Source organism: Miniopterus schreibersii (genome assembly GCF_964146895.1).
Source record: "Miniopterus schreibersii genome assembly, chromosome: 5".
In the NCBI taxonomy this organism is placed as follows: domain Eukaryota; kingdom Metazoa; phylum Chordata; class Mammalia; order Chiroptera; family Miniopteridae; genus Miniopterus; species Miniopterus schreibersii.
The window spans coordinates 169149-192378 of NC_138106.1; the positions used below are offsets into that span (position 1 = coordinate 169149).

The following is a 23230-nucleotide window of genomic DNA, read 5'->3' on the forward strand; positions in this document are numbered from 1 at the left end:
GGGAGCTGTAAAATAGAGTGAATGCCGTTGGTGTAATTTTTAGTGAACTGGAAAACGATGTTTCACCCTCTGATGTGCTCATTCTGTCTCTTCAGGCAGCTGGATTCGTCCTGTTTCTGCTGTAAGTGTTGAACGTAAGCATCTTAATGTGTTTTAATGACCTGCACTATCTTCTCCGCTCTGCTAATAAAATTCTGACTCACCCCCAATCTGAGTGGTTATTACAGTCACAGAAAAGTACCTACCTGATACCTGTTCCTGCCGTTTTAAAGGCGATTTCTTTTCCTTTTCATGTTTGGAGATATTTTTGTACTCAAGCTCTAAAGGGACTAGACTACAAGTTTCTCTGAGTTAAAGCATAATCCTACCAAAATCAATGGGATTTTTATATGAAATATTGATCCGGCGTCTGCCGCTTTTCCGTTTGGTTTCCCGACACAATGAAAGATTCCTCAGCCCCGGTTACGCCTCCCCCAGGGGGCTATGTTTCTTGTTTATTTGATTTTTTAAAGGTTATATTTTTTTAAAAGGCATTTTTATTAATTTCTTGATTGATTTGAGAGACAGAGAGAGCACGGCATTGATTTGTTGCTCCATTTATTGCTGCATCATTGGTTGCTCCTGGTATGTGCCCTGATGGGGATCGAACCCGCAACCTTGGTGCGTCAGGAGGATGTTCTGTCCAACTGGGCTACCCGGCCGGGGCCTGGAGCTCTGCTGCCGGCCCTCTGGGCTGTGGAGAGAGCCTTCTAGGTGACCCCTCCACCCCGCAGTCTTCTGGCAGCTCTTTCTGACTCAGCCAGAGCGGCGGTCGCCTGCCCGGCCCGCGGCATCCTGTGTGTGAACCGCTCCAAGCTCCCGTCTCTCCCCGTGGGGCCTTTTTCCTCTATTTCAGTGCCTGGGAATATGCTGCTCCCCCGGCCTGGAGCGCACACCTTCCCCATCCGCGTCCCTCCCCGCTCCCGATGGCGCCTCCTCCGGGAAGCCTTCCCAGCCTCACCCCAGGTGGAACTTGCCTCCATTGTGTGCCTTCCGCTCGGGCTTCCTGCTCTAAGCGACAGAGTGTTTTTCTCTTACATTTCGCTGTAAACTGAGAGCAGGGGCCATGTCTTCCTCACCACGGCAACCCCGAGCCTACAGTGGCCCCAGATTGGGGTGGACACTTATTTTCTGGATGAATTTTCCCGTTTTAGCATATTTCTATACTCACCGATGTCCCCAGGACCATTTAGACTATTTCTAAAATTAAATTTTAAAACACAAAGACGAATCGTTTCACTTTACTGTAATAACTAGGTATTTGGAATAAACTAAAAGTTTTTTTGTTTTTTTTTAACTCAGTCAGAAAGGACTCTCTCTGTCTGAACAGGTCAGAGGATTTGTCAAAACTGAAAACTTGGCAGCTGAGGACGCCTGGCCACCAGACCTCGGGAGTGGGAGGGAGTCGCAGGGACAGACGGACACTCAGACCCGCTCTAGAAAGAGACCCTGTTGTTTTATTGGTGCGTAGAAAGCACAGCAACTCCCTGGGGGCAAGAGAAGGCCGAGCCGTGAGCATCCGAAGCCGCCGACGCAGAAGCGGCGCCCTCCCGGGTCCGTCCGAGGGAGCCTCCCAGACGCTGGGATTCCCTCTGCACGACCGCGTTGTGTGTATAGACGGACGGAGATGCGTCCGACATCCCGCCTCCAAACCCTGCGGCCGGGGCCCTTTCCCTCCCGCGCCCACGGGCGTCCCGAGGCTCACGCCACCGTCTCCTTTCTCTGAGTTCGCCTCTGGTGACAAGTGAGGATACCGGTGAAGGGCGAGTTCCCCTTAGTTCTTGGCTTTTTCTTTAACTTTTTCTGGTTTCTGAGGGAGATGCCCAGCTCTTCCATGATGGCGTTGAAGGAGAGACACTGGGGAGCGAGACAAGAGCGTCAGCGCCCCAGGCCCCCCACGGCGCCGCTCCGTCTCCGCCTGGGTTACGGGTCAGGGCCCTGGCCTAGGGCAAGTCTGCGCGAAGGCAAGTCCCCCAGCCCCCCCGCCCTTTCGTGCCCGGGGAAACTGAGGCAGCGGGTTAGCCCGGCCAGTGCTGGGGCTTCACTCACAGACGCGGTGACATGAAACTGCCCCGCAGGCCGTCAGAACGGACCACTTACCTTCGCCGCGACACCCACAGAGTTAAACTAGTCATTTCCCCACGGGGCTGGTCCAAACATTGAGGGTGACAAGGCAAACGGACACGTCAGTAATGCTAGAAAGTGAACACACCTTCTCTACACCAAGGCTTTGCTTTTTTCTCCCATGAAACCTTACTTTGTTCCTAAAATAAAATCTAATTCTTGAGGACTTGCCTTTCTGATAAAGAAAAAGAAAAAAAAACAATTTTAAATTGTATATTTTCTGCAAAAACACACAGAGAATCTGCCAGTGGCAATGACGCAGCCGAGTGGGTGAAATGGAAACGTGGCTGTGGACCGCGTGGGGAGCGTGACGCAGGACACGGAGGGACGATGGTCATGGCCGCAGACGCCACACGGATGCGGATGGCGCACGTGTACCACGGGTTTCCCCGCCATTCGCATGCACGGTCACAGACGCGCTGAGACAGGGCTCGCTGCCGTTTCCCCGCCAAGGCGAGGCCCTCGCTCACGCCTGCCTGGCGGGGCTTCCGTCGGGTAGCACTGGTTCTGTGGACGTTCCCCTGTTTTTGGTGGCTCCTCGCCTGAGGATACCTTTCCCATTGGTTTTTAGAGAGAGTGGAACGGGGGGAGAGACATCGATGGGAGAGAGACGCCAACTGGTTGCCTCCTGCCTGCGTCAGGCAGGGATGGAGCCTGCAACCCGGGTAGGTGCCCTCGGCTGGGAACCGCGCGCTGCGTCCCCAGGAAGCAGACTGTGACGGTCACCTCGGTCCAGGGGGCAGGGGAGGCTCGTCGTCAGTAATCGCGCCCGTTAGGCCTCAGAAGGAAAGGGGCCTGTGACACGGGGAGACAGCTGCCGAGTTAGGGTCACAACGCACAGCAGCTTCCCAAGGCTTCTGTCCCTGGAGGACGTCTTCCCGAACCCCTCACGCTGAGGCACGGAAAAATTAGGTTTAAGCGTGAAGTTTAAACACCTAAGCTCTAATTTCAGACAGCGTCAGACGCGCTGGTGGTCACCTAGCTGCTTGCTCCGAGGACGGAAACGGGGCGGACGCCCACGTGGTTCCTGCCGCTGCAGACAGGACATTTCCCTGGGAACTTGGGGTCCTGGGTCCCCCCTTTTCCTCGAGTGGGTGCAGTTCACATTTTTCATGGATCTACGTGAACGACCATGAATTAGAGCTGGGAGTTGCCCCTTCGGCCGCGCTGCTCAGCAGCTGGGCTACGCCGGGCAAGCTGTTTATTTTCTCTTGGGCTCAGTCTCAGTTTTCTTACCTGTGAAATGGAAGCAACCGTAGAGCCCTTTCCATGGAGCTGTGATGAGACCGTGGAGCTGTGTCTATGTCCCACGGGCTCAGTGGTGGCCGTCGGAAGCACGCTGAGCATCTAGACCTGCGCTTTCCGCACGGTGAACCCCTATCGAGGCGGCTCCTGCCGAAATTCCCCTTTGCCCGTAGCAGGGAACGGCTGCCGCCGTTGGCCACGGTCGGACCTGCGGAGAGGAGCCCCGGCAGGAAGAGCTCGCTGCTTCCCTTCGCTTTTCCGGGCGGGTCGGGCGCCTCCGGAATGGCTCACGGGGACGCCGGCCTCACGGCGTGAGGGCCACGGCGCGAGCCTGAGATTTGTTTCGCGGCTTTGCCGCAGGCGACCTCGGAGAGCCTAACGCGGTGCTGGCCGGACGCAGGGCGGCGCTGGGAAACCGCTTCCCTCAGACGGCCTCGTGCTCGCGTGACCGGCTCATTTTCCGCAGGGCATTGCCCAGGCAGTCCCGGTTTGCTGGAAGGGCTCTAAACTAATTCAACTCATAACTTTAGTCTAAAACAAAACGAGCTTTACTCCCCCTCGAGTTGCGTCAGCCGAGAGGGGCCTGTCAGGAAACAAACCCGGCCCGTGGCCTGCGACAGTCGCCGACCCTTGTCCGGTCTTCCCGCTCCTCTCTGTTCCCTCCCTACCTTGAGCGCTTTTCCTCAAAGTAGAAGCGGCGAACAGGCTCCGGATAACCTGCCAGGGCTCAGGAAGGCTCGTGCTCACCCCAAACCTGGAGCCACACGGCTGTTTAATCAGTTTATACGACAACTTGCTCCCCAACTGCTTTTAAGCGCAACAGCTGTACTTTGGGTTATTGTGGGGACAAAACTCATGTAAGAAAAGCTATTGAAAAAACCCTACCCTTGTATTGGGCAGTTTTAATGAAAATGTGAGCGTATGACCTAATTCTGGAGGAAACCGCTACATGCAAGCAAATTTTAGGAAAATGGACGTGGTTGGTTGTAAACATCCACGTTCAGCCTTTGTTAAAAATGCCAGTTCCTGCACTAGCCTTGCTGAGGAGGGATCTCTAGAATTCGTATTTTAAATAAATTTCCCCGGTGGTGCTGAGGGACACAGACGTCTGAGAACGAGTGACGTGAGAATAGAGTTTGGAAATTTTTCTTTCATGTTCAACCCCTTTCTTCTAAGTGTCACTTAACACGCAGCCGTCCCCGGGGAGGCCACCGCGGCCTGAGGGGTCCTTTCCGGGACGGCAGGGACGGCTCGTCTGAGCCTGTGGAGAAGGGCAGGGAGCCGGGTGTCGGGAATCCACGGGGGGCCTCGGGGAGAAGTCACCGGGGCAGTCGGCCGCCCACCTGCGCACGCCCAGGGGGCCTAGGGCTTACAGCTAAACATGGAGGTGATGGGTGGGACGTGGTGGAATCGCTCTCTCGGAGAGGGGCAGTTTCTCCCTGAATTCCCCCAGGAAGGGTCTATTTAATACCCAGTGCTGCCGGGTGCTGTCTGCCCTGCTCAGAATCAGCCGACCGACAGCCAAGGCTTCTCCAGGGCCAGCACACAGGCAAGATTATGCTTCAGACCGTGACTCGCAGCCGCCAGAATCAGCCGGTGCCGCAGAAACTGCGCCCGGCTCCCGCTCCAGACCAATTAAGTCAGGATTTCTAGCGGTGACCTCCATAACCTCCCCTGGGGATCCGCACGTATTGCCAATCCGGGCCCTTCTCTCGGGGGCGATGAACTTGCCATCGATCTTTAACCTTGTGTGAGGGAAGGTCGCAGAGACGGCCTGAGCCTCTACACTGGAAACCTGTTTTCAGACGCTGATACACTGGACTCGCGGCTCGGGGACCAGCGAGCGGTGCTCGGTTTCCTAGGCACCCAGCACCTGCTAACCCACATGTGTTGACCGGACTCTTATAAGTGATTTCATTTCTATGCCATCACAGTATTTAACTTTCATGGCAAATATAAGTCAACATATTATTTTCATTTTAGAAATGAGGGAAGTGAGGCTCAGAGAAGCTAAGCACTGACCCCCCAATAATAATGCCATTATTTACTGAACGGCACCTGCACGCTGGGCATGGCATAAGGTGCTTTTAGATCTTCCCTGGGTGAGTTCCCCGGAGTACGACCTGCGGGACGCTGGTCTGGCGAGATGCTTTGGCAGAAAATATTCTGTGATGCGGTAAGCGTGGGAGATGCTGGGTGCTTGTCCCTGCTGCTGAAACTCAACGCGTCGTGGACACTACATCAACCACACGGAGATGTCACGCAGTAAAGGAGCAGCCGGCGTATTGCGCCATCAGTTACTCGACCGTGAACATCATGTGTGAGTAACGCTCGCCGGTGGAGCCCGTTTTGAAAAATAGTCCTTCAGCTTTACGACTGGAAACTGCACCGCGGTATCGATGCTAAAACCAAGCTCTGGAAGGCGGTCGCCCGTCGACAGTCAGTCATTCACGGGCGGCTGTGCTGGAGCTTGAGCCTAAGTCTGGCCGATTTATAAAGTCATCCTCTGACTGTAAAGTCTGAACTCAGGCTGCTGACTCACATCTCTTTCCCTGTTAGTGAAGCTGAAACAAAATCGTCGAGGACTCAGTGTAACGCCACACGCGAGGATGTTCGGAAAACCATAAACTAATGTGTAAATGTCAGAATGAGGTAGGCCACAGTTTAAAGTGGTCCATAGATACTGATTTTTGGGGTGGGCCATTTCTTTATCTCAATGTCTGAATGACACTTTTAAAGGAAATTCTCTAAAAAAACAGATTTTGTCCCTTGACCTTTTCTGGTAGCATGTTTGGTTTATTAAATAATCCTTGGGAATATAAACCTTTGTAATTTATAATTTCTATATACAGAATCAACAAACTATAAAACGAAATATAATATTTAACCCAACACCGATTCTATTGATTATAAAAATGTGGATGCCGACCTGGGGCAAACGGGGTGTTGCTTTCACCTCAATAACAGTAAACAAATGTTAGTGTAATTTAAAGATATTTTCTTAATAGTACATTAATTTAAAGAGGAAAGTGAGAGTCAACTTTCCTGAACAGGACTTAATGGAGAAAACAGTCGATGGGAGAGACTCGCGATTCAGAAGTTGGATCCCATTTAAGGCTAAGTGGACAGAAGGCAAATGTCACGACCTCACAGGTGGCATATCTGGGCTTCTGAGACGTGTGTTTTGGGGGTCACTTCGAGTGTCATAATCCCATTAAGGAGAACAAAGATTTGGGGTCCCGATTTGGGGGAAGGTGAAAGGTATCCACAGCCCTGGCCCTGAGAGAGCAAACAAGCCCGGGGGACAGCGACGTCCTGTCCCAACAAGCTAAGCACGCAGCTGGCTTTCTGTCACCAGGCGGAGTTAGAGCGGCGACTACTCACAGCACTTCACAGAGACCTGCGGCTAACGCGGATGTTAATTCTCCCCTCTACTTCCTCCCCCGTGTCTTCGCCCCAGCGAATGAGCCAATAACGGCCAAGGGGCCAGAGGGACGAGGGGCGAGAACGTGGCCCAGAGCCGCCGGCGGGCGAGCGGAGGGGGCGGTGTAACGTCTGAAACGACGCGCAGCGGTGCAGAGAGAGGGCGATCCCTGGAGACCAGAGGATGGGGGGCGTGAACCCCTAGCTTGGGCTGAGCCGCAAGCTCGCAGGAGGCAATCGCGGCTGGGGAAAGATCACAGCTCCTCAGAGACGCCGCCGGGCAACTGTCTTTCAGAGCCCGCAGAGGTTGTTAAGCTCTGCAAGCAAGTGTTACGCGGAAGGTGGATGTTAATGAATTTCTACCCAGGGATCCTTCTTGACGGAGCCGCGCCTTTCTTCTCTTTTAAAAAACATACTTACTGATTTCAGAGAGAGAAACATCAGTGATGAGAGAACCGTCATTGATCGGCCGCCTCCTGCCCGCCCCCGACGGGGGATCGAGCCCGAAACCCGGGCCTGTGCCCTGACCGGAATCGAACCGCGAGCTCCCGGATCCTAGGTCGATGCTCCGCCGCTGAGCCACGCCGGCCGCGAGCTGTGCCTTTCTGAGTGACGTTTGCCTTAGCTCATCTCTTCTGTGACACCAGAAGCTTCATTTGTTTTTCTCTGGATCACATTTTTGAATCTTTAAAATCTAAGGCATCTCTGAGTCTTTGTCTAAATAACACAGTTTGAATAGTGAAACGGGTTTGAATGGAAGATTAACACCGTTGCGGAGCTAGAATGAGAGGTCAGGGCTTCGGGTTGTTTGGGGCTGGGGAACCGACAGAGCGTTTGGGGTGGGGAGGGGGAGATACGAGGAGAGGCCTGCGAAGATGGACGCATTCCACACCATTAGCGTTCTCTTTTCTGCTTGGCCCTGTTGAAAGCCTGAGTCTGCTTTTCCGAAAGGAAGCAGCTGCTTATTTTTAATGCATGAAGACAGAGCTGAGGTAACTGGATGGCAGAGCAGGTCCCCGTAACTTCACGTGTCTTGGGGTCTGTACACCCCTGACGCCCGTTTCAACACACAGCGCCCGTCTGTTCCCCGCGCACGGAGCTGGCGTCGAGAGCACGGGGGTTTTGTGTCTTAAGGGGACAGGGGGAGACGGTTATTTATGCTCCGTGGGTACCGAGAGCATCGACAGTGCCAATTAGGGGAGACAGTTTCTGCTGGGAGCACATTATTTAAAAAAACTGATTACACAGAGTGAACTGACGACCGTGTCCGAGCCCCTCTCTCCTCTCGAGTTAATTTGCCACGTTCTACGTCCGCAGAGAGAGTGGCTCCAGGAGCGGAGCTGGCTGGACGGGGTTGCTCACACTGGTCCGTGACACACACAAAAAGCCTCGCATGCACAGGAAATGAGAAAAAACACAGACCCATGAATAAATCAGAAGCAAAAATGAGTGTTCAAATGAAAGCTGACAGCGAATGGGGCTGGCGGTGGCGACAAGCACATCCAAGCGTGAGGTACGCAGGCGTCGCTGGTCAAACGGGCCGCGCAGCGCGAGGCCCCTCAGGCGCAAGCTGCCGGTTAAAGCGAAGCAGGCCAGCCCCGCGCCCTCCTGCGCACAGGCGGCTTCTCCGCAAGGCCCAGGAGCGGGGCCTGCTGCTCTCAGGCTGCCGTGGGACTTGGGGACATTTTCATGGTGAAGCCATCCCGGCTTCGGGGGCCTACGGGGAGCGTCCCTGTGCAGGCCGTGAGGCCGGCGTGCAAGGTGAGGACGCAGAGCCTCGTCAGGATTATCGAGGATTTTAAGGCAGGGAGGGCCGAGCGTTAGACCAGCCCGGTCACTGACCGCCGTGTCCAAAATGCTGACAGCGCCTCACGTCTAGCGCGTGGCCGTGTCCCCTGCAAGGGCCACGAGACTGTTTATTCCGTGTGTTGGAGAAGAAACTGCCTTTGATCACAACAGAGGAGTGCGAGCTCCTCGTGCGATTTCCATCGAAAATAAAAGTCATGCGAAAACATGGGGACTGTAGAAATCACCCGCCATCCTGAATGCAATTTGGGAAAATCGTTTCTAATATGTTTTAGCATCATTTTAGCTAGTTTACCCTATTCCTGGCCAAAAAAAGGGAGTGATCTTTTATAATCAGACCTTGATAGAGGCAAAGGCTGAGTTTGGAAATACGACGTTTATATCTTTATATAAATCGCTTTGCCTTACGCGTGGGCTCGGCATCGACAGGTCAGGGATGGTACTATTTCTCTCCAAGACCTTTTTATCTCTTTTCCAATTTTGGATTTATTTCTCCCTCGCTCTGTCTAGGGTTTCTATCCGAAGAGCGAACGTCCGCTGAAGAATGGAACTGGGTTTGCGCTTCCGCCCTGTCACCCGAGCAGCACCCGCCGGATTTCACCCGCGAGGTGCTGCTCTCGTCTCCCCATTAAGGAGATGGGGCCGAAGCCGGTGGCACCTGCGGGGACTCAGCAGCTCTCTGCTCTAACTCAACAACGGCTCCTCCGGGCATCGAACTCAGCAGATGGTACAGAGAGGGGTGGGCGCCCCGGAAAGTCCCCAAACTCCAGGCAGGTCACCCGGGCTGAAAGACGCCCGCCCTAGGGAGAGAGGGGCCTCACCTGCTCGACGTCGCTGCCCCTCCGCGACGTGTACAGGAATTCGCCGACGGCCACGAACACCGAGAGCACCAGGCCGGCGGCCAGGACGATGAAGACGCCGCCGATGCTCTCCACGCCCAGGGCGCTGGCCTCCCTGCCGTCCTCCTGGGGGCAGCCGGCCCCCCCCCACCACTTCTCCTTCATCATGTGCAGCGTCCCCGCCTCCTGCAGCTGGAGGATGGCGATGGTGATCTTGTCGCGATAGGGGGAGCCTGGGGGCGGGGCACGCGGGCGGGACAGGACGTGAGCGGGAGGATGGCCTCGGAGCACCCGCTCGGCGCAAACCCCACCCCACAAACTGACCGGCCAGGGGCACCAAAGCTCAGGCCTGTGCTCTGAAGGGTCTAAGTAACTGGCGGGGGAGCTGGTGACCTGTGGGGATGAACTCGCGCCCACACTGTCTGTTCCTTTCCAATACGGAAACGCTGAGCTGGGAACCCTGGGACACCCGCTGCTCCCGGTGAGATGTCTCACAGATCCTTTCCTAACGGGGAGATCGCGTGGCTTAGACCTGCTGTTCCCAGGTGCTGGGCTGGATAACCAGCAGCCACCTCCTCTGCCTCCCAGGCAGCAGCTGCGCCCCCCAGGTCCCCTCACAGCCGCTGAACTCACAGGGCCCTTTCTAGCCACTGGGGGCGGAAGTGAAGGGCAATGCTGCCCAGCCCCGGCCCCCACCCCCCCCAGGGTCCTCTGCCTCCCTTTCCCCAACGCACAGGGCGACGGGCGTTCACGTCCCCGGGGACAGCGGGACCATTGATCTGAAGGAGCTCGGGCCCCAGCCTGCTGGCACCAAGCAGGGTCTCTCTCTCAGTCCACGTGGGACCGTGACAAGGTCAAGAAACAAACATTCACTGCCCAAGCCACCGAATATTACAGGTGCCGGTTACAGTAATTAGTCTGTACTGAGTAATGCACCTATGAATATACTGCTAAGAATAGGTTTAAATTCAAAGGTCCTACAAAATCCAGTTGTTTGAAAAATCTGCAAGGACCTTATTGATATTATTTATGCTTTATCTTCAAGTAAAGTCGTGGAACTTTTAACCATGTTAGGGTCAGAGGGCAGGACACTTGCCCGGAGCCTCGGTCGCCCGACGCTGCGTTCCCAGGTTAAGTCAAAGGCAGGGATGCGGAGACGGTGAAACTCATTTGCTGTCGCTCCTCAGATGCCAAGCGTTTTTGTTTGTATTTCTTCTGCTCAGTAGGAGTGTTGCTCTCTCTGTTTGCAAACTTTAAAGTTCTTCTTGGTAGAAGCAGAAAAATGCAATAATAATAATAATAAAAGTAGCAAATAGAAAAATGTGGCCTCTTAGAACCAGGAATCTCATGTAGTCAAGTCCACTAATCTAGAACCGAAGAACCTTAGTGAGCGAACAGTTACCGGCAGAGCCTAGAAATTCACTCAGTTCCCCTGCTTCTCTGCTGGTGTCATTTCCGTCGAAGCTTCTTCCTCCGTGTGCTGTGCGAACCCCCCACCTCCCCAAACCTCCACACACACCTCACGCTCTGTGTAATGTTCAGGCTGGGAAAGCAGAGACTTAACGTTCTGGCATTTGCTGTTGTTTTTTGTGTTTCGTTTCACCCAGGACTTCCCAAAGTCACCATCTGTCCTCAAAACCCAGTTTAAAAGACAAGCAGAATGTCTTGGAATTAGATCTTGGCTCGTCCGTGAAGAGTATGGATTTTTTTTGGTGAGAGGATGCTCTCGAAAGCCAAATGAAAAGATACTGACTGTTGTTTAAACATCCCCTGGTGTCCAGATTGGCACCATTGACACCACCGGAGCGTGTGAGTTCCGTGAAAGTGCTTCGAAGAGTTAAGAGTGATTCTTACAGCAGAGGCCACACCATCCTCCCCGCTGTACACAGTGGGCGCTCAGTACGTGCTGAGGGGCCCTCCTGTCCTCAGACTGCACAAACCCGAACCCCTTCATGTGCGCAGGGATCGGTCTTTTTAAAGCTGCCTCCAAGGAAGGTAATTTCCAGTCTCCCACTATCCTGTTTAAGCCTGAACTGTTCTCATTCTCTTGAAGTTTTATTTTTGTTTATTTTTGTGTTTTTTTTTTAAAGTTTTATCTTAGATTCCTCAGGAAGCACATTCCCAGAGCGTCCATCCTGAGTGTCTTCAAGAAGCAAAGTTTTCAATTTTGTGCTGGCACCGAGCTGACTTTGCTGACCTTTGACCATTTGAAAGAGTCTGGGGCTCAAGGGGCCCAGTCAGGGCAGGACCAGAAATGAGCAGAAAATTCTTTATAGTCGAATATATTTCAACATCAATCTTCGTTGCTGTTGCTTAAATGGACCGAGTGATGTTGGACGTGATTTATGACAAGTCACTTGAAGAAATGTTTATGTCCCGAATAGCAGCTGATCTTTCTCAAACGTCAATGCATCGTAGGGAAGAAATATCTCACAAATCCGTCCAGCAGCTGCACCCCCGATGGATGCATCCTCTCTAAGCTCTGCCATCTGCTCCAATTATCCCTTCATTGTTTTTGGTTTAATAGCCTGACAGGTTTGCAGTGACTGTAAAAAATTCCTGGGGTGTGTTTCTTCTCCTCCGGGGAGGGGGAAAGACTCCCTGACTTAGGAGCATGTGCCCCAGTGTGAATGAGGTTGGCCAAGAGCAGACTGAACTGCAGCATTCGAATCTCTATTACATTATATAAAACACAGTGACTCTCATAGAGGGTCTGCCTCACCCACGGGAGCACAGAGTAACTTTCAAAGCACTGTATTAATTCAGGGGGGTTGCAGAAGGGAGCCCCTTGCTTCCCCACCCGGAAAACAAATTAGCTTCAGAGTTGTGTTCCATTTGGTAGAAGAAACACCCATTAAAAGTCTTATATTCAAGGGCAGATATTCTCAGAAGGAGTGATATGTGTTGTTATATTCTGTCATTATTACCAGGCAGGGAATTTGGGGGGCAAAGAGGGGTGTAGCCAGGTGGTCAAGGTGGAAGACGGAATGAAAGAAGTGCATTGATGGAAGTTTTCAACTTTATAGTCTAGTCTATGGATCGTCCTACTGAGAAGTGACAGGTGCTCCTCTAAGAAATGCAGATTGATTGTATATTACAATCAATCCCAAGGTCTGGATTTTGAAAAGATTCAGGCGAAGTCACCCACTCCTGTGTCGTGTCTGACTGTGGCCCGTTTGACTAAAATCAGGAGTAATAGGATTTAAAAAGAGAGCCTCTGTCTGGCTTCCCCACTTCCTATTCCTCCCTATCTACCTAAAATGAGGGGCAGAGCTCGGTCAGGGAGAGAGGACATTGCTTTTCAAATGAAAAAGAGACGTTGTACCCTTTTACTTAGTGTCTTACAACCCTACTGCCCCTGCTGACATGTTGACTTAATTACAGGAGAGTTTACTTTACCGCTTGGGGAAAATGCACACACTCCATTAGCAATATCGGTATTTTCATCAGGAAAGGTTATTGGAAATTAAGGCATAAAACAATAGTTACAGTATCCTTGGCCCAGTCATTCTGCAGAAGACTTATTTAGAAGATACAAATAATAATAATAATAATAATAATAATAATAATGAAGTTAATTTCTCCATAGCATATATTTCTAACACCAGGTAGATAGCAGAGAGTCAAACGGGGTGTGTATTCCTGGTAGAAGGTGAGGAGAGCTGACCTTTATCTGATTAATTAAATTAGTATTGATCAAAAGTTGAATAAGGGATACATAGTCTTTTTCTTTGAGTGAATTTGTTGCTAAACTAAAATATCAGGACAGTTTGCCTAAACTCTGTGTTTTTTTTTCATGAAAATGGGAATATCTCACAAACTTGTACTCAAATTCCCACATGTACAGCTGACTAACCTGAAAGACAGCTGCCCCTGAGGAGAGCCACGTGGTCTCTCATTTTCCAAAGTCACTACTATTCCCATCATCTCCTCAAGCATCAAGCTTCAGTCAATGATGGTATCTCGTTGGTCCCTGCGGCACCTGAGTTGTGATCCCTGCCTAACGTTGAGGGTTGAGTTGAATACTTCCTTTCAAACAACAAAAATGATAAACAAACAAACACACTGACTCTGCCTTGGATCCTTAATGATCTGACTTGACTGTTACCAAGATTTCTGCTGACTGGGCCGGCGCAGCGGTTACGAAGGCTGCGACCTTCCTGTGGAATCCTTACCACAAGACCACCAGCGAGTCCTTGAGAAGAGCCGACTGCCCCTGCGCTAGAACCTTGTACTACACGGTTTTCCACAGAGTGAGGCTCAGTAACCGTCCCTTGAGCACGAATGTAGTTCTGTGGAGCAGCCGTTCAAGAAGACCTCGCCGTGCGGGTCTGTATGTCTAGGTCCGTAATATCCCCGGGAGAGCAGTAATACAAGCCATGGAACAGGGATATTGGGAGGTTTTAGGTCATTTTCACTGACTGAAGCTAGCACGTCTGTGCCTGAGCAAACATAATTTAATGTTTACCCTTTTTAGTGTGTAGGCACAGTCTTGTTTTTACATCTACTGACATGGAAACCTAGCCCTTCAACTTCTATCATCTATTTGCATAATTAATTTTGTTGTATTTTAATATAATTTAAGGTAGAAAAATATATAGGCATTGTACAGGTACTGAAGAAAACGTGAGGAAAATTAATCAGAAGATATTCCTTTTAAGATATTTGGGGTAAAATAATAAAATCTATAGACTCAAACAGATACCTAGTGGTAGAGCTTGAAAGAAGTAGTGAATGAAAGTTTTTTAGGTTAAATATCTGGGAATTGTCAACTCAAAACACGCCTCTGATCTATGAGGGCATTTCCCCGGTTGTCAGTGCACTCCCTCGAGCACTCACGTGGAGGCCTCTGCGAGCCTGTCCCTGCTACACTGCACGGTGGCCCGGCCCCGCTCAGCCCCAGCCGGTGACCTGGCCCCACTCAGCCCCAGCCGGTGACCCGGCCCCGCTCAGCCCCAGCCGGTGACCCGGCCCCGCTCAGCCCAGCCGGTGACCCGGCCCCGCTCAGCCCAGCCGGTGACCCGGCCCCGCTCAGCCCAGCCGGTGACCCGGCCCCGCTCAGCCCCAGCCGGTGCCTGGCCCCGCTCAGCCCCAGCCGGTGACCCGGCCCCGCTCAGCCCAGCCGGTGACCCGGCCTCTCTTACCTATCGGTGTCCCCACGCCGTAGCCTTTGTGGTCAATGAGGCCCCCGATCTGAGTGAGGTTGCAGTTCCTCTGCATCACGTACTCGATGCTGGTGGACTCCATGAGCAGGGCGTAGTCCGTGGCGAGCACACGCTGGATCCCTTCGTCGCTGTTCCTCACCAGGGCCGTCTGCTGCCTGCTGCTCATGAAGGCCCACATCTTCTCATAGGTGGAGATCCTGGACTTCTGCAGGGAAAGCAAAAGAGGGCGGGCTGAGAAAGTGTGTCCCCAAGCCAGTCAGGTCCCCATGGTTCAACAGCACAGGGAAGGTTTTTCATCTTTAGGAGGGAAACCGAGATTCATGGTCCTGGGACTGCAGCCGAGCAGCTGAGAAGAACCCAAGGAGGCGGCTGCTGAGGAAAAGGAGACCTTGTCCGATTGGTGAGACCTGGGCTCGAGGTCCTTCTGTTGATTTCAGAAGGACTGAGTATTTGATTTCAAAGTTTTCTATGCTTCTGTCTTTCCTCTTATTCGCATTTTTAGGATAGATTTCATAATAAACCACATATATGATATATTATATATGCACTTATATATCCCACTCTCCCATTATCTTCTTTGTTAAAATATACTGCCTAGGTTTTCATGGTGCTTAGGCATGAAATTTCTGTTTTGAATAGTGATCTATGACTAGACAGTTTACACTTTACTCTGTAATTTTCATATTGTTCCCATTTTTTCCCTAAATCTGTCTTCATTTGCACCAACACTTCCCTCCACTTATTTGCGAGACAAAAGATGTTACAGGAGTGACTGATAATTCTGGGCTAACTCTCGTGCTGGTGCCCACAGGCCACACAGCTCCCTCGGCGGGCACGGGGCGACTCGCCTAGGGGGGCAGATCAGCTGAGAACATGCTTTGGGGCTTAAGCAATAGATGGAACAGCCGAGGAATCAGCTCTCGGTGGTGGTTCATGCTCTGCCGTTCCCGGGCTCACTCGGTTCCTGACTGCTTTAGACCGAGGTTAATGCCGTCGGCTTTATGGGGTAGGAGAGACCAATGACTCTATTTTAGATCATTAGACATATGAAAAGCCCCTTGAGAAAGGTCTTGTGAGACAAACAGAGATGCAATGAACAGTCCCTCACAGACTCGGGTATTTTACGGGAGCCATTTTCACAGAGGCCTCGACCCCGAGATACCTGCACATTGGAGCGCACGTCTCCAGGGGGTCAGGGTCAACGCTTCGGTGGTCGTGTGATTTCCACCTGTAAACATCTGATGATGCTACAGTTACAACCAAGAGCTACTCGTGCGAGTGCAGGGAGGCCAGCCTGCCCTTCGGCTCAGCTGGGAAAACAACTTCTCCGTCAGGAGACTGCCTTACGGGAAAATCGATTTCTTAGAAGCTTGAAAGTTGTCAAAGATTTTAGAAATTGGCTCATTCAAACTGCCATTTGTACAGAGAATGGAATGTTTGGTACAGAAGGTTGGGGACCTCATGAAAGTGACAACCTTAGTATCAGAGCTAACACTGGCCCCAGGAACCCCGATATCTAATTCAATGCTTTTGCACTGTCCGTGCTGATTTGGGGTAGGTGGATGTCCATCCTGCCAACATTCTTCAAAGAATGATCTTACTCCTGTTTGCTCGGCCGGTGCCACTCAAGGACTCACGTTAATACAAACTGGGAGTCAGCCTCCATATAAAAAATTCCATGAATCATCTACTTTTTCATGGTATCTAAACGTTATTTAAGAAATAAATGTAAATATTTAGAAAACTGGATTTTTGGTCTACGGAAGTTGTGCACAAAACAGAGTGACCAGTTCACTCACGGAACTAGAGTGTAGGGAGTCCTTTCCAGCCCCCAGCAGTTGAAGGTCATGAAAAGATTCAACTCAAAACCTGCCTCTATTCAGCCCTATCATGGTGGTTCTCACATCACCTGCTGGGAAGGATTGTGCATTTTTTATTTATTTTATTTAATTTTTTTGGTTAATCTTCACCCTAGCATATTTTTTCCATTGATTTTTAGAGAGAATGGAAGAGAGGGAGGGGCGGCGACAGAGAGAGACATTGATTGGTTGCCTCCCCACACGCCCTGACTGCACCTGGGGATCGAGCCTGCAACCCAGCTACATGCCATGGGCTGGAATCGAACCCGAGACCCTTCAGTCCTTGGGCTAACGCTCTAGCCACTGGGCCAAACCAGGTATGACAGATTTTCCCTTTTTAAGACACAAATCTTAGAAATTCTTTAAAAGAAGAGCTAATTTCATGAAAAATTATCACAAGTATGAAAGGACCAAGCAAACTGCCTGAACGACAGTCTGGGCATTTCTTCACTTCTAGTCCTCAATAGTTGTCACCGGCTGCATCGCCCCAAGTGATACATGTTTAAAAAATAGGAACAGCGATGGCTCTTATGTCACAGAATTTGTCAAAGGTTAATTAGAATATTTGTAAAGTACTCCTAGTGTCTTAGCAGAAGTCTCTGAAACTGAAAAGGCCTCGTATTAAATCTGAAAGCATCCCGCTTTTTCTTTTTAATCCTGGAGGGGCGTCAGGTTGAGATAAACCTATCTCGTCTGTTTAAACCCAATTACGTGGCTATTCTGATGCTGATGAAACATTGTTGGGGAAAAATACACATTTTTTCATCCAAAATCTATTGTAAGGAAGCATCGCTGTATCACCATTTGATGACCATCACTTATTTCTCTGTTTTCCCCATAATGCAAGTTCGACTCTTACTGGGAACTGATTTATGATGTGTCCGTGCGCAGCTAAAACTGTGTATTGAAAAGAGCCATAAAAACCAGCATGTGCCAGGTTTACTGTGGGCCAAGCTCTATTCTAAACACTTTGCAAACATTAATTCATTTCATCCTCATGGTGATCACATGAGAAAGGTGCCACTAGGAACAAGCAGCCACGACTGGTCCCAAGAGGGAATCAACCAGGTCTTAACACACAGAACAGCAAACTCGGGACCTGCTAACGTTTCAACAGGATCAAAACGTCTCCTAAAGAAATAATCACAGGGAATGGCTGTGGCATCTTTTGTTACAACCCCAGCGGCTGCAGTTCTCATAGTCGGGGTCACGTAACACATGGGAGCCACGGAGATGAATCGTGAGCTTACATTTGTTTAGACAAAAAGACAGTGTTTTTGGACGTACAACAGGTGAAACAAGAAGAAAATTTGGATATTGTTTATGTCTTTTTTGTTAATCTTCACCCTAGGATATTGTTTTCCCCATCGCTTTTCAGACAGAGTACAAGGGAGGGAGGGAGGGAGAGAAACATGATGTGAGAGAGACACACCGGTGGGTTGCCTCCTGCCCACGCCCTGACCAGGGCCGGGGTCGAGCCTGCGCCCCACGTACATGCTGTTGGCTGGAATAGAACCCAGACCCTTAGGTGCACAGGCTGATGCTCTAACCACTGAGCCACACCAGCCGGGGCTGTTTATATCTTTTTATTTACCAGTAATTTGTGTTCCATACGGTTCCACTGTTTTCAGGTGCAGGGTGTCAGGTATGGTGTGCAAGGTACCTATAAATTCGGGAGTGCAAGATGGTCTTAAGTCTGACAGAACCTCCATTTTATAGGTGTATCCTCTAATATTTCACTTTTACCCAGACAAGCACTATTTATCCCCTTATTTCTACAACCAGCTCATGAGGCTTCTACCAATATGTCCGAGGATTTTATATATAGATCCATGTTCATATATATTTATTTGTACATATCTACCCCCCCCCCCACATACACACTGGGGAAGTTATTGATATTTTATCTTTGTTATCTTATCAAAGTGATGTTATAAATGTGGTGAATATATCCATATTGAACAAATGAAATACCAAAACCAATTACATTTTAAAATTTCCAATATGCTTTTACTTTAAGTAAATTCTGATTTAAGAAAACCTTAAAAATCAACCAAAGACATGGAAATCAGCTATGTAGAATCCAAACTTGTGAAATATAGGGTGTCTCAAAAAATGTATACATACTTTGAATAATTATAAAGGCAGTGTTTATTAAAATACATTTCATTTTCAAAATGTAACAGAAATCAGCTGTGTAAAGTGTGTATACACTTTTTTGGGACACCCAGTAGATATATCGGAGGTGAGTAGTTGCCTTAAAAACAATTGTCTCCTCTAACACATGATTAAATACATAATTTCACTAAATAATAATAATTTCTTACAGTGTTTTAAAACATAATTTAATATACAAAAACCACTTTGAAGGAACACTATCAGAAGAACGCAGTTACAGTGCACTGAGGAGCCTCTGCCTTTCAAATGTCTGTACTATAATCATTATGGTTGATTACGCTCTGATCTCGAGTTGATAGAAAGTTATGACATTTTCGGAATCTCCAAGGTTTTAAAAATTCATATGTCCCCTTTAAAAGATTCCCTCAGTGGGATCTAAACACCTTTGCTGAGACATTTTTCATGTTTCCCTTCTGTCTAGCGTTAAAGATTGGTCCATTCCAGGCAACGCACTTGGCTCTGAAAAGGTTAACTTGAACTGACCCCATGGATTTCCTCCCAAACACACACGTTTTTAATCTCCAGGGGCTTAACATTTCCGACGCTCATGATAAAATGAGCTGGATCTTTGAAACATGAGCTAGTAGGTCTCCTGTGAAGACGACCTTCCTACGCAGACAAGTCTGAGAAATGTCTCCCACCCTGCGCTCCCGTAAAATGATGATTTCTGTCTGAATCCCCTCCGGCGATGGCTCATTGCTTCGGCCCACGTGCAGTGCTCAGCCACCTTCTGAATCGGGCGTGATAGCCGCACCGACCCGCCCCCTGGAAGGAGACGACAGAGGTGAGAGAGCCCCTTATTCCCACGGCTGGCCCGAAGTCCAGGCCGTGGAAGCCAGAAATGACAAGTCTCTTAGGACTTTTTTTTTTTGGTTAATCTTCACCTGAGAATATACTTTCCATTGATTTTCAGAGGGAATGAAAGGGATGGGGGGAGAAAAAGAGAGAAACATCCATCAGTTGCCTCCAGCACTCGCCCTGACTGGGGGGCCCGGGATCAAACCTGCAACCCAGGTACATGCCCTTGACTGGGAATCAAACCTGAGACCCTTCAGTGCGCAGGCCGATGCTCTAACCACGGAGCCACGTCGCCAGGACTGTTGTGACTTTTTAAACCTGTTCTGTCCAAGTCATTTTAGACTGAATCAGGATCTGATCTGTGTTTGGATCTGGGAGGACAGTGCTTGGCTACAAAGCAAACTTCTACTGAGAAGAATTTCTTCCACGACTATTTCGTGGCCAACGTGGCTCACAAGGATTCTTAGGATGTACGACCGCTTCCTGTCTGCACAACACGCTCATTCATCCCTCGGAGCACAGATTCCACAGGTCCACCTGCATCTGCCTCTCTGCTGCTTTCAGGTCCAAGTCGTGCACAAATTTATACCCTTTCCCTCCCTGACAGAACCAACCTCAAGCACTGGTCTGATGGGAGATCCTGGGGAAAACACAAATCAAACTGAATTTAGTGGAAGTGCCTGAGTCTGCTCCTCGGCTGGCTTCTAGGGCCGGACCTGTCCGGTGCCTGCCCACCATCGGGACGAGCTCCCCTGCAGACACAGTGTGCGCACCCGGGAAGGGCTGGAAGGGCTGCGGTCTCCGTCCGGCCTGGCCTCTGAAAGTCTTTCTCATCGTGGGCACTTCTGTCCAGAGGTCGCTGACAGTAGGAAGCTGAACAAAGACCAAACTAGAGTCTTTCAAATCCAGAGGGATTGAAAAATAGGACTAATAGCTATGGAGACAGGATGGAAGCTAACGGTGATGTTGTTGACCATAATTATAATAATATCTCACTTTTTTGTTGTTTACAATTTGCCAAGTAGTAGTATAAGCACATTAAAGTCATCTCATTCCTTAAAATAACCTCATGAGTTAGATGTTATCCTCAACTTACAGGCAGGGAAACAGGCACAGGGAGTCTGTAACTTGCCAGGGCCCATCGCTCATGAGCAGTAGAGTCTGAATTTGAACCCAAGCTGTCTGTCTGCAGCACATGCCATCTGAGGCACCGTAAGTCTGGTTTGTACCCCAGCATTCTGTGTCGGTCTTACCCCCGGAGGAGACTGTCTGGTAGCCCCGGTCTCTGGACAGACTAATGCCATCATTCTGCTCCGATGACGGTCTGCAAGGGGCACTAAGAAATCCTTTCTTTCAGGCCTCAAATGGTTCTTAGGCCCTTTCATGACAATCCTTTCCTCACGGGGGGAAAAATGTGACTTGCTAATCTGTCCCTGAGAGACCAAAGTTTGTACAGTTCCATTCATCCAAAAAGATAATTAATAGAATTTCAAGGAGAAAGAATACAACTTTTGTACATTCCCTACTTCCTATGACAGATGGAGAAAACTCATGCTATATTTTGGTGCTTTGTTATAACAGGAAGAGCTGTAGCTGGGTATTAGAGCTGCCAATTTTGGGGGGGTCCAAAGGAGGAACTGGGTCTTGTAGGCCTTAGGAAGGCTGAACCCAGGTTGTGTCTGCAGGACTCGGCCATGAACTGACGGCTCTTTGAGTTTTCTCAGGTGCTGGTGGTGGTCCCAGGGAGCTGGGAGGACAGGGGACACCGTCGCTGGTCGGGGTTTGAAGCCACGGAAAGGACCACGCACCTCGCTCGCCAGCAGAGAGCTGGGAAACCAATGCAGTTAACGTGCTATTAACCAGCGTTATCCCAAGTAGAAAAACCGGAGGTTGGTGGAACGTTTCTCTTAAACAAAGTCTCTTGGAGTTCTGTATTATTAACACACTGACTTATAAAAAGAGTCTGTTTGTTAATTAATTAACGGTGTTACAAGGAGAAATACACGGCCCCTGGTACTGGGAGAATTTCACCGTCCCAGCCTTGAAGCTGCCTTTTCTTAAATAAGCTGCAAGGAGAGGAGGGTGACAGAAATCACCAAAATCCATCAACAAACAAAACCACTAATCCCTCCTGTCGGCCTCTGTGATGGTCTTAATGAAGCTTCTCCTTGAAAACTGTGGCCAGAAAATGCCGCTAAGGTTTCAATCAAAATCCATTGACTTTTCTGTGCAGAATCTGCTGCTCTTGCCGACAGGGTGCCCCTGGAGTTCAGAGCTGGGATATTTGATTTTAAACATGAAACAAAAACAAAATTAGTTTTTTAAAAATATAGGTCCGGTGAGACTCCGCTCTCCACGGTGTGGACTCAGGTGAGGCGGTGCTGAGTCCCAGACATTCTCAGAACCTAAAACAGGGCCTGGCCCGTGATGAGCACTCAGACAGTATGTTTTCGGTAAATGAGTAAATAAATGCACTAATGAATTTGGAGATGAGCAATCCAGGCAGAGGAGGGGGGAGCTCCTGCAAGAAACCGCAGACGGGTGGCTTATGGACAACAGGCGTCTCCTCCTCACAGCTCTGGAGGCCCAAGACCAGGGAGCAGCGTGGCCGGCGAGGCCGTGCCCAGGTCCCATGAGGGACCAGGGACCTCCCTGGAGCCTCTGCCGTAGGGGCGCTAATCCCACTCACAGGGCTCCCCTCTCATGACGTCAGCACCTGCCAAAGGCCCAGCTTCTTCATTCCATCATCTTGGGGAGTTAGAATTTAATATAAAAATTTGGGGGGACACATTAAGACCGTAGTGGGGAACATAACATAGGGACCCGCGCAGGAAGAGACCCTGTTGCTGAGTCCCTCGATTTACAAGTTTGCTGATAGCCCAGCGACCTTATTTATCAAGACGGAACTTATTTGCAAAAAAAGAGCAAGGGCTAAGTCCGACTTAGTTTCCCCTTGAGGGAGGCGAGCCGTCAGAAAGCTGCAGAGGGTCCCACGCTCGGGGCCCTTAAACTGGGTTATCCCACGAGGGAGATGACCGGTCCTGGGTCTTCCACCGGAGACACTGGGTGACAGCAACTGTGGCCACAGGGACCTGGTCCTGAGCCGGCTCAACATCAACGTTTCGCCCCCTCCCCCCAGGACAACGCCCCCTCTCAAGCTGCTGAGTGACTAAAAAAACTGCATCTAAACCGGCACGTTGGGCCCTTCTTGGGGCCCGATGGGGACCATCTCCACTCAGGTCAAGAAAACCTCGAATAAGAAGCATCTTCTCAGCACACACAGGGCAACAAAGTGCTGCTGTTCCCAGAAAAGCATGTGTACATGCACGTGTGTCCCTCTGGCGACGTCCCTGGTTTCTGAGTTCGAGATGAATCCCTGGCCTGGTTCTCTTCGCACTATGATTTCACAACAGCCCACCTTTCAGAAGCTTGGGGGACATGGAGTTAGTCGCGTGTCCTCAAAACCACACTTGTCCAGGGAAGAGACAATCACCACCCTTCCACTCATCAAGTTGATGACATGTTTCTTCAAATGAAAAACTGTCTAAAGATCTTTTTAACATAGAAGAAAAGCAAATCCTAACCTTTTTTTGTTTTGTGAATCCTCACTGGAGGATTTTTTTTTAGAGAGAGTGGAAGGGAGGGAGGGAGGGAAACATCGATGTGAGAGAGACACATCGATCAGTTGCCTCCCACGCACCCCGACAGAGGCCGGGGATGGAACCTGCAACCCAGGTACATGCCCTTGTCCAAG

At 50.2% G+C, this 23230-nt stretch overlaps 1 protein-coding gene across 2 annotated transcripts in view; it reads right to left on the minus strand.

Moving 5' to 3' along the window:
• Positions 1–1477: 1477 nt before the first annotated feature.
• The window catches only part of GRIK1 (glutamate ionotropic receptor kainate type subunit 1), a gene marked incomplete at its 3' end in the record, with an annotated part of 189967 nt that continues 168214 nt past the window's right edge, over positions 1478–23230 (minus strand). Inside the window, exons 14-17 of one of the 2 annotated variants that reach the window (XM_081138306.1) lie at positions 14621–14846; positions 9459–9709; positions 2252–2338; positions 1741–1896 (exon numbers count right to left, since the gene is read on the minus strand). In XM_081138306.1, coding sequence (XP_080994432.1) covers positions 1741–1896; positions 2252–2338; positions 9459–9709; positions 14621–14846 — 720 coding nt within the window. Of the gene's footprint in view, positions 1897–2251; positions 2339–9458; positions 9710–14620; positions 14847–23230 lie in introns of both variants that reach the window. The other variant, XM_081138307.1, reaches the window with a different exon arrangement.